General features: G+C 36.7%; 1 protein-coding gene across 1 annotated transcript in view; it reads right to left on the bottom strand.

Annotated features, from left to right (window-relative positions):
• GABRG3 (gamma-aminobutyric acid type A receptor subunit gamma3) overlaps positions 1 to 12,259 on the bottom strand; it is a 659,887-nt gene that overhangs the window by 1,517 nt on the left and 646,111 nt on the right. The window contains exons 8-9 of the mRNA XM_059180244.1: positions 3,319 to 3,515; positions 2,966 to 3,025 (exon numbers count right to left, since the gene is read on the bottom strand). Of these exons, the coding sequence (XP_059036227.1) occupies positions 2,966 to 3,025; positions 3,319 to 3,515 (257 nt within the window). The remainder of the gene's footprint in view (positions 1 to 2,965; positions 3,026 to 3,318; positions 3,516 to 12,259) is intronic.

Genomic DNA, 12,259 nt, shown 5'->3' with positions numbered 1-12,259 from the left:
TTGTTCTATAGGCTCTACTGTGGACACATTTTAGGTTAATGATTCTTAACTCTGAGTGGATATAAAAATCACTGGGGTGGTGGGTGGTTGCTGAAAAAAAAAAAAAAAGTAGTCCACTGCATTTGAGGAATCTGCATCTTTTTGGCAAGGTTCAGTTGGAAAAATCTGCCTTTATTAAATAATAATTGCATGTGTGTTTGGACAGTGTTCAATCAGATAGTCATTTTTCATTTCTTCAACACTTTGTGCTGTGTAGTGACACAGAGATGAGAAGCTGGCCATTATTGGCAGGACAGGCCTAAAGGAAGATGTTGATGCAGAAAAGACATCAGAAGTTTCTGAGGGGATGGGCGAAGCTCCCTAGAGATCTAAAGGATGACAAGAGGAGCTGTAGGCAAATAAGTAGCAAGATTTCTGGGGGCAAGAGAAACCCCCATTTCCCTTCTTCATTTAGCAAACTAAAAACTCATGATTGTTGAAATATATAGAAGCCTGATCTAATAATTAAGAGAGTTCTATTTATATCTTTGTAGTTCACTGTTTTGAAATAAAACTAATTGCATTTTATAATATTGCAAAAAACTTAGATGCTAAGAGCCCTAAAAAGCCATATGTTAAATTGCTTCAATACTTTTTAAAATGCATACCTCTCATTTGTCATAAAAGTTTCAAACTGTGCTCAAAATGGGGAATTTAATTAATGAGTCCTCAAGGTCATCTGCAGCCAAGCAGGACCTGACTCACTCCTGCTTTGCCTACCTGTACAGTGCAGTCCTATGACTTCCCCGGAAATGTTATGCTTCCTGGGTGGCATGCACGTATGGAATGGTTAGTCTTGCATTTTACAGGTTAGGAAACTGAGGCACAGAAATGTTCAGACAGCTTGTCCCAAAGTGCACACATGATTGTTAGTGAGGCCTGGCTCCTGTCCCTCATTGCTCAGAGGCTGCCCATCTCTATAGATGTTAGTGGGAACGGCCCTTTAACTAGACTATCCCTGTGGATCTTTCAGAATCGCTTTGAAGACATGGACAATTATCATCCAACCTTGGAAAACTCCCTTTTTATTCGGCTGCTTTATGAACTTTTGTTGAAGATCTCTCGGTGTCTTTTCACCTGGCCTAGAGCCCTTTCTCTGTGAATTGTATTTCTATGTACTTTCCTCAAGGTCCGCACACTTTCCCTCTTAAAAAATAAAAAACCAAAACCAAAACCAATTCTTACAGTTTTGTGAAAATTTCTTTTTTCTCTATGGTAAAAAATTCTTTCTTTTGGCAATATCTTTTCTATACCAAAGATGTCAATACTTCTTCTTCCACTCCCAGCCTCCTGGCTGTGTGTGAAATGTGCTTTCTGGGCCTCCGGCTATTTGTTCTGACTTGTCTCTGTTACAACATCCCCACTTCAAACCTTTTCCATTACTTTTCAGTCTGTTACTATTTGGGAGCATTTGCTGCCAAATCTGTACGTTCTCTGTGGCTTCCCACAGCTGTAAAAGTGGCTTCACCACTCACCTTCTATCAGAACTAAAATGATACACTTGCAGAGTACAGATAACTAAGTAGTCTCCTTGAAAAAGCATGTTAAAATGCACTAAACATAAATTACTGATCAGCAGTTAGAAAACCACATATGAGGGGTGCATAAAACATTCAGTGTAATTAGTGAATTGATATGTATAAAGGGATGCAAGTAGTTACAAATAAATTTTGTTACATAATAAAAAGGTAGGTCACATCAGATTTTTTAAAACATTTCTCAGTTTTTCAATAGTTAGATTCTTACCTCAATCCACATATTAAAAATCCATATGCATTAATAAATAAGATAATAATATTATAAATTGTTGAAACTTAACCAATATTTATAGAGCTTAATTTCACTGTATTTCAGTTTTCTCATCAGTAGAAGGGGTTGTTGTGAGGATAAAATGAATTGGTACATGAAAACACTTAGAACATAGTGTCCAAAAGAGTAAGTGCTCAAAAGAAAGTGAGGGGGAATTAATCATTCTGATCAAGAGGCAGAGACCACAAAAGGGAAGTCTGATAGATTTGGCAACAGGAGATTTAAAACGATGCATGTGGAAAAAAGCACAAGAAATAACAGTGACAACATTGTCATAAAAACTGAAATAAAACTACATAATAAAAAACATATTAATATCCTTAACTATTTGATATGTGACTATATAATATGTTTTTGTTATATAAGATACACTATACATAATATATAGTATAAATAACTGGCAGATCATTACTTTAAAAAGGTTAAAAGACAAAAAAGTTATATAAAAATTTTTCATAAAAGTCAAAAGACATAAAAACAATTCACCAAAACAGAAATGCAAGTAAAACTAAATAAGCAAAATATTCAACTTTATCAATAATCAAAGAAATGCTAAGGGAACAGTTTACAGAAGCCATATTTTTGTTTGGCTATCAAGCCTAATACAGGGAGAGTTCTGAGTGGTGGGTGTCCCATACTGCTAATGGAGCCATGCAACCCTTTTGGTCCAGCAATTTTGCTTCTAGGAATTTGTATTAAGTTAATAGTCACAGGTTTATACAAAAATGCAGTGATAAGGATATGTATCAAAGTGAGAAGGTATGAATTAGCCCAGTATCCAGCCAAGATTGTCTGTGCATCAATCATGAACATATAATGCAGTCATTGAAATGATCCTATAAAATAATATTTATAAGACAGAAACTTATTCATCATGTATTTTGAGTTAAAAAACAAGAATATATATGTATATGCTAATCCCTAGGTAGAAGGATGATGATTATTTTTTTTCCTTTATTTTCCAAATTGGATATTTAAAAAGTATACAAATTTTTGTGGGGTTATGTACATTGCTCATTGTTCTTCAATACATGCATACAAAAACAGTTAAGATATCATTCAATCTTAGTTTAGTAAGAGTTCTCAGAAATATTTGCACCTTCACGGCTATACATACAGAGGGGGCTTGTAGGCTTATTCGCTCATGAATCCATCTTGAGGAATCTGGATGTAACAACTACAAGAAAGACAGAAAAAAAAAATTAGGAAACTTCTGTGGAAATCTGCATCATAGATTACCTTAGCTAAGAGCAATCTTTGAGGTATGATTACATCAATCTATGTCACTGGTAGGTGAAGTTAAAGAGGTGCATTAGGGTCATATTCATATATTCAGAATATCTTGTTTTTTTGACAACTTGTTGAAGTAGCTATTTATAAAACATATCATAAGATCCAAGGAATAATGATCATTTATTACAAACTCTCTTTCCACTACTTTTCTAGAAAATCTTTGCTACTGGAACTCACCGATGTTTTCTTCTTAGTGGTAGTTGGTTTTCTACAACTTGAATAGTAGTTGAGGGTGGCGTACTCCATCAGAGCAGCAAAGACAAATAAGAAGCAAACTGTCACAAAGAGGTCCATGGCAGTCACATAGGACACACGAGGCAAGGAATTTCTGGCGATTGTGCTGAGTGTGGTCATGGTCAGCACTGTGGTGATGCCTGTACAGGGAATAGTTATCAAGTTGTAAAAGGAGCCAGACAAAATTCCTCCACACCAACAGTGTTCTATTTTTAGGTAAATCCTTCTTGGCATTGCATATATGTAATAATACTTTAAATTTTAATGTCTATATAATCTTGCAAGCATTTTCATAAAATTTTTGTCATAGTTCATACAATAATGTTAAAATATCTGAATTAAGCCAACACCTTTCAATTTATTCAGAAATTCTCAGTTTCACATTGTCTTTTATTTTATTTTATTTTTTTATTTATTTTCAGCATAACAGTATTTGTTGTTTTTGCACCACACCCAGTGCTCCATGCAATCCGTGCCTTCTCTAATACCCACCACTTGGTTCCCCCAACCTCCCACCTCCCACCCCTTCCAACCCCTCAGACTGTTTTTCAGAGTCCATAGTCTCTCATGGTTCACCTCCCCTTCCAATTTCTCCCAACTCCCTTCTTCTCTCTAACTCCCCTTGTCCTCCATGCTATTTGTTATGCTCCACAAATAAGTGAAACCATATAATTGACTTTTAAATATTTTCTAAATAATGATAGTTTGCAGTCCTCCATACATTCTGTCTCACATCTCACACTGTTCTTCTGCGCAGATAAACTGTTTCCTTCCTTACTTTTTCTTTTTGCAATTTTAAACTCCAACCTTTCTTTAGGATCCAGTTGAAGTACTTCTCTTAATGAGGTGGCATTGCTTATAGCACCCTAAAGAGAGTTGATAACATGGGAATCTGCACTACCTTTACCTTCTATGTGCCTGGTTTCTGCATTTGCACAAGGAATTGCATTTGTCTTTCTAGTCTTTGTATGTCTGTCTTTCTGAATAAATTGTGTGATCATTATAAGCAAAACTGTATCTTGCTCATCTTTGCTTACTTGCCATCAAGCATTGTGCCTACCACATTTTAGGCATTTCAATGAATGCTTCATATGGACTATATTGATTCATTGATTAATTAGCTAACTAATAATAGTGTTGGTCTGACTTTGACTATTTTATAAACATAAGTCAATAATAAATATTTAAACAAAGTCTGTGGACAAGAGTAAAAAACAGACACATATGTGATGGAAGGTTTAAAAGGAAAAGTCAAAAAATGGGCAGAAGACATGAACAGACACTTCTCCAATGAAGACATACCAATGGCTAGCAGACGTATGAAAAAATGTTCATCATCATTAGCCATCAGAGAAAAATAAAATCAAAACCACATTGAGATACCATCTTACATCAGTTAGAATGACAAAGATTAACAAGGCAAGAAACAACAACTGTTAGAGAGGATGTGGAGAAAGGGGAACCCTCTTACATTATTGGCAGGAATGCAAGTTGGAACAGCCAACTCGGAAAACAGTGTGGAGATTCCTGAAAAAATTAAAAATAGAGCTACCCTAAGGCCCAGCAATTGCACTACTGGGTATTTACCCCAAAGATACAGATGTAGTTTAAAGAAGGGTCATATGTACCCTAATGTTCATAGCAGTAAAGACCACAATCACCAAACTGTGGGAAGAGCGAAGATGCCCTTCAACTGAAGAATGAATAAAGAAGTTATGGTCCATATATGCAATGGAATCTTATGCCTCTATCAGAAAGGATGAATACCCAACTTTTGTAGCAACATGGATGGGACTGGAGGAGATTATGCTGAGTGAAATTAGTCAAGCAGAGAGAGTCAATTATCATATGGTTTCACTTACTTGTGGAACATAAGCAATAACATGGAGGACATTAGGAGAAGGAAAAGAAAAGGGAAGGGAGGATTAGAGGGGGAGATGAACCATGAGAGACTATGGACTCTGAGAAAGAAACTGAGGGTTGTTTTTTTTTTAAGATTTTATTTATTTATCAGAGAGAGAGGGCGAGAGAGCGAGCACAGGCAGAGAGAATGGCAGGCAGAGGCAGAGGGAGAAGCAGGCTCCCTGCTGAGCAAGGAGCCGGATGTGGGACTCGATCCCAGGACGCTGGGATCAAGACCTGAGTCGAAGGCAGCTGCCTAACTAACTGAGCCACCCAGGCATCCCGAAACTGGGGAGGGGGTGAGCCTGCTGGTGGGTATTAAGGAGGGCATGTATTGCATGGAACACTGGATGTTATACTTAAGCAATGAATCTTGGAACACTACATCAAAAAATAATGATGTATGATGACTAACATAACACAATAAAAAAAAAGGAAGGGAGTTTACTAAGCATTAAGAAGAATGAAATGACTGGATGATTATTACACAAGAGGAGTTAAGACTAACTCTCTTCTAGATGAGTTCCTGCAAAATCAGAAACTGCTAGAGCTGCTGGACAGGGAGGCTAGTGACATGGACTCAGGAATCATAGGAATATTGACATTAACATCACTACTTTGTGCTTGCATGAGGATACTATAAAATATCCACCAGGTAATAATACTCCATGATAGGGTAGATATGATGGATAAGTGCACATGAGTTTCTACCTTTGCTGGGCATCAGTGCCTCCTGGCACCTCCTCAGGAGGGTTAGCCAGCGCCAGCTAAAGAATGATGCTAACAGCATAGGGTGGACAGCTTAGTCATGTGTAAAAGGATATTGACATGGAGGTCAAAGCCCTCAGCCTTGCTCTGGGCCTTCTCAGCATTTGGTCATGTAAAGTCACCTACCTTCTTTGAACTTGTTTCTTTAATCAGTACAGTGAAAACAGAATGCCAAGCTCTCTTTTCTATAGATGAGGAAAAAGTGCTGTGTAAACTTGGAAAGTCTACACTGATGATAGATATATTCTTATTGAAATAATGATTTTCTAATAAATATCCAATTTAACTTTAAAAAATGTGACCATGTCATTCTACAGAATATGTAAGTAGGAATTTTTTCACTAAATTTGGGGATTGTTAACCTCAATTTCTTCTATTTTCTTTTTTTCCCTTAATTATTTGTTTTCTTACCATAGCACATACCCTCCCCAATGTCCATCACCCAGCCAACCCATCCCTCCCACTCTCCTCCCCTCCAGAAATCTTCAGATTGTTTCCTGAGAGTGAGAGTCTCTAATGGTTTGTTTCCCTCTCTGGTTTCATCTTGTTTCATTTTTCTCTCCCTTCCTCTGTGATCCTCTGTCTTATTTCTTAAATTCCTCATATCAGTGAGATAATATGATAATTGTCTTTCTCTGACTGACTTATTTTACATAGCGTAATACCCTCCAGTTCTGTCCACATCATTGTGAATGGCAAGAATTCGGTTTCTCGGTTTCTTTTTTCTTTTTTGATGGCTGGATTATATATATACATACATACATATATACATACCTATGCATATATACATATGCATACATATATACACACACATACACATACATACATACATACATACATACATACATACATATCACATCTTCTTTATCCAATCCTCTGTTGATGGACATCAAAGCTATTTCCATATTTTGACTATTGTGGACATTGCTGTTATGAACATTCAGGTGCATATGCCCCTTCAGATCACTATTTTTACATCTTTAGGGTAAATACCCAGCAGTGTAATTGCTGGGTCATTGGATAGCTTTATTTTCAAATTTTTTAGTAAACTTCATACTGTTTTCCAGAGCGGCTGTACCAGCTTGCTTTCCCACCAACTGTGTTAGAGTGTTCCCCTTTCTCTGAATTCTTTCCAACACCTAACATTTCCTGACTGCTTAGTATTAGCCTTTCTAACTGGTGTGAGGTTATATCTCATTGTGGTTTTGATTTGTATTTCTCTGATGCCAAGTGATGTGGAGCACTTTTTCATGTGTCTATTGGTCATTTGGATGTCTTCTTTGCAGAAACATCTGTTCATGTTTTCTGCCCATTTCTTGATTGGATTATTTGTTTTTTGGGTGTTGAGTTTGCTAAGCTATTTATAGATTTTGGATACTAGCCCTTTATCTGATATGTCATTTACAAATATCTTCCCCATTCTGTTGGTTGTCTTTTGGTTTTGTTAACTGTTTCCTTTGTTGTGCAAAAGTTTTTTATTTTAATGAAGTCCCAATAGTTCATTTTTACCCTTGCTTCCCTTGCCTTTGATGATGTTTCTAGGAAGAAGTTGCTGTAGCTGAGGTTGAAGAAGTTTTTTCCTGTGTCCTCCTCAAGAATTTTGATAGATTCCTGTCTCACATTGAGGTCTTTCATCCATTTTGAGTTTATTTTTGGGTGTGGTGTAAGGAAATTCTCCAGTTTCATTTTTCTGCATGTGGCTTTCAAGTTTTCCCAACATCATTTGTCAAAGAGATTGTCTTTCTCCACTCGACATTCTATCCTGCTTTGTCAAAGATTAGTTTACTATAGAATTGATGTTCCATTTCTGGGATTTCTATTCTGTTCTATCAGTCTATGTGGTTGTCTTTGTGCCAGTATCATACTGTCTTGATGATGACAGCTTTGTAATAGAGCTTGAAGTCTGGAATTATGATGCCGCCAATTTTGGTGTTCTTTTTCAACATTCCTCTGGCTATTCAGCATCTTTTCTGGTTGCATATAAATTTTAGGATTATTTGTTCCATTTCTTGAAAAAAGTTGATGGTATTTTGATAGGGATCACATTGAATTTGTAGATTGCTCTGGGTAGTATAGACATTTTCACAGTATTTGCTTTTCCAGTCCATAAGCATGGAATGTTTTTCCATTTCTTTGTGTCTTCCTCAAATCCTTTCATTAGTATTCTATAGTTTTCTGAGTACAGATTCTTTGCCTCTTTGGTTAGATTTATTCCTAGGTATTTTATGGTTTGGGGTGCAATTGTAAATAGGATTGACTCCTTAATTTCTCTTTCCTCTGTCTTGTTGTTGGTGTATAGAAATGCAACTGATTTCTGTGTATTAATTTTATATCCCGACACTTTACTGAATTCCTGTATGAGTTCTAGCAGTTTTGGACTGGAGTCTTTTGGGTTTTCCACATAAAGTATCGTATCATCTGCAAATAGTGAGTTGACTTCTTTGCCAATTCAGATGTCTTTTATTTCTTTTTGTTGCCTGATTGCTGAGGTTAGACTTCTAGTACTATATAACAGTGGTGACAGTGACCATCCCTGCTGTGTCCCTGAGCTTAGGGGAAAAGCTCTCAGTTCTTCTCCATTGAGAATGATATTTGATGTGGGCTTTTCATTGATGGCTTCTATGATATTGAGGTATGTACCCTCTATCCCTACACTTTGAAGAGTTTTGATCAAGAAAGGATACCATACATTGTCAAATGCTTTTTCAGCATCTATTGAGCATATCATGTTTCTTGTACTTTCTTTTATTAATGTATTGTATCACACTGATTGATTTGCAGATGTTGAACCAAGCTTGCAGCCCAGGAATAAATCCCACTTGGTCATGGTGAATAATCCTTTTAATGTACTGTTTGATCTTATTGGCTAGTATTTTGGTGAGAATTTTTGCATTCATGTCCATGAACGATATTGGTTTGTAATTCTTTTTGAAGGGTTCTTTGGTCTTGGGATCAAGGTAATGATGACCTCATAAAATGTGTTTGGAAATTTTTCTTCCATTTCCATTTTTTGGAACAGTTTCAGGAGAATAGGTATTAATTCTTCTTTAACTATATGGTAGATTTCCCCTGGGAAACTGTCTGGCCCTGGGCTCTTGTTTCTTGGGAGATTTTTGATTACAGCTTCAATCTCCTTACTGGTTATGGATCTGTTCAGGTTTTCTACTTTTTCCTGGTTCAGTTTTGGTACTTTATACATCTCTAGGCATGCAACTGTTTCTTCCAGATTGTCAAATTTGCTGGCGTAGAGTTGCTCGTAATATATTCCTATAGCTTTTTGTATTTCTTTGGTGTTGGTTATGATCTCTCCTCTTTCATTAACTATTTTTATTACTTTGGGTCATTTCTCTTTTCTTTTTGATAAGACTGGACAGTGGTTTATCAACCTTATAATTCTTTCAAAGAATCAGCCCCTAGTTTCATTGATTTCTACTGTTATTTTGGTTTCAATTTCATTGATTTCTGCTCTGATCTTTATGGTTTCTCTTCCGCTGGGTTCAGGCTTTATTTGCTGTTCTTTCTCCAGCTCCTGGAGGTAGGGTTCAGTTGTGTATTTTTTTTTAATTTAATTTTATTTTATTTTCAGTGATCCAAAATTTGTTTTCTATGTACAACACCCAGTGCTTCATGCAATAATGTGCCCTCCATAATAGCCACCAACTGGCTCACCCAACCCCCATCCCTCTCCCCTCCAAAACCCTCAGTTTGTTCTCAGAGTTCACAGTCTCTCATATTTTATCTCCCCCTCAGATTTTCTCCAACTCACTTCTCCTCTCCATCTCCCAATGTCCTCAGTGTTATTCCTTATGCTCCACAAGTTGGTGAAACCATAAGATAATTGACTGCTTGACTAATTTCACTCAGCATAATCTCCTCCAGTCCCATTCATGTTGATACAAAAGTTGGGTATTCATCCTTTCTGATAGAGGCATAAGATTCCCTTGCATATATGGACCATATCTTCTTTATTCATTTAGCAGTTGAAGGGCATCTTGGCTCTTTCCACAGTTTAGCGATTGTGGTCTTTACTGCTATGAACATTAGGGTACATATGACCCTTCTTTTCACTACATCTGTATCTTTGGGGTAAATACCCCGTAGTACAATTGCAGGGTCATAGGGAAGCTCTATTTTTAATTTCTTAAGGAATCTCAACACTGTTCTCCAAAGTGGCTCACCAACTTGCATTCCCACCAACAGTGTAAGAGGGTTCCCCTTTCTCCACATCCTCTCCAACACATGCTGTTTCCTGTCTTGCTAATTTTGGCCATTCTAACTGGTGTAAGATGGTATCTCAATGTGGCTTTGATTTGAATCTCCCTGATGGCTAAGGATGATGAACATTTTTTCATGTGTCTGTTAGCCATTTGTGTGTGCTCTTTGGAGAAGTGTCTGCTCATGTCTTCTGTCCATTTTTTGACATGATTATCTGTTTTGTGTGTGTTGAGTTTGAGGAGTTCTTTATAGATCTTGGATATCAGTCCATTGTCTGTAGTGTCATTTGTGAATACCGTCCCCCATTCTGTGGGTTGCCTCTTTGTTTTTTTGACTGTTTCCTTTGCTGTGCAGAAGGTTTTGATCTTGATGAAGTCCCAAAAGTTCATTTTTGCTTTTGTTTCCTTTACCTTTGGAGATATATCTTGAAAGAAGTTGCTGTGGCTGATGCTGAAGAGGTTACTGTCTATTTTTAGCTCTAGAATTTTGATAGATTCCTGCATCACATTGAGGTTCTTTATACATTTTGGGTTTATCTTTGTGTATGGTGTAAGAGAAAGTTTGAGTTGCATTCTTGTACACGTAGCTGTCCAATTTTCCCAGCATCATTTATTGAAGAGACTGTCTTTTTTCCACTGTGTATTTTTTTCATCCTTTGTTGAAGATTATTTGACCATAGATGTGAGGGTCCATATCTGGGCTCTCTACTCTGTTCCACTGGTCTATGTGTCTGTTTTTATGCCAGTATCATGCTTTCTTGGTGATCACAGCTGTAGTAAAGCTTGAAATCAGGTAATGTGATGCCCCCAGTTTTGTTTTGTTTTTCAACATTTCCTTAGCAATTCGGTGTTTCTTCTGGTTCCATGCAAATTTTAAGATTGTTCCAGCTCTTTGAAAAATGCTGGTGGAATTTTGATCAGGATGGCATGGAAAGTATAGATTGCTCTAGGCAGTATTGACATTTTAACAATGTTTATTCTTCCAATCCATTAGCATGAAATGTTTTTCCATCTTTTTCTGTCTTCAGTTTGTTCCATGAGTGTTCTGTAGTTCCTCGATTACAGATCCTCACCTCTTTGGTTAGGTTTTTTCCCAGATATCTAATGGTTCTTGGTGCTATAGTACATGGAATTAATTCTCTTATTTCCCTTTCTGTATTTTCGTTGTTGATGTATAAGAAAGCAACAGACTTCTGTACGTTGATTTTGTATCCTGCCACATTACTGAATTGCTGAATGAGTTCTAGTAGTTTGGGGGTGGAGTCTCTTGGGTTTTCCATATAAAGTATCATGTCATCTGTGAAGAGAGAGTGTTTGACTTCTTATTTGCCAATTTGAATGCCTTTTATTTCTTTTTGATGTCTGATTGCTGATGCTAGGACTTCTAGTAATATGTTGAACAACAGTGGTGAGAGTGAATATCCTTGTCATGTATTTGAGACCTTTTTTGTTTCTTGAGAACAGCTAGTAATGCTCTATACTTTCTTCTCAGGACCACCTTTGTTGCATTCCAAAGATTTTGAACAGTTGTGTTTTCATTTTCATTTGTTTCCATAATTTTTTAAAATTCTCATTTAATTGCCTTGTTGACTCATTCATTCTTTAGAAGGATTCTCTTTAACCCCCATGTATTTGAGTTCTTTCTAATACTTGTCTTGTGGTTGAATTCTAGCTTCAAAGCATTGTGGTCTGAAAATACGCAGGGAATGATCCCAATCTTCTGGTACCAGTTGTGTTCTGATTTGTGACCCAGGATGTGATGTATTCTGGAGAATGTTTCCTGTGCACTAGAGAAGAATGTGTGCTTTATTGTTTTGGGGTGGAATGTTCTTAATATATCTGTGATGTCCATTTGGTCCAGTGTGTCATTTAAAGCCTTTATTTCCTTGTTGATCTTTGCTTATTTGATCTGTCCATTTCAGTGAGGGGGTGTAAAGTCCCTACTATCTTTGTATTATTTTTGATGTGTTTCTTTGATTTTGTTATTAATTAGTTTATAG

This window comes from Mustela lutreola, chromosome 7 (genome assembly GCF_030435805.1).
Source record: "Mustela lutreola isolate mMusLut2 chromosome 7, mMusLut2.pri, whole genome shotgun sequence".
NCBI lineage: Eukaryota > Metazoa > Chordata > Mammalia > Carnivora > Mustelidae > Mustela > Mustela lutreola.
This window is presented reverse-complemented; position numbering and strand designations above follow the sequence as displayed.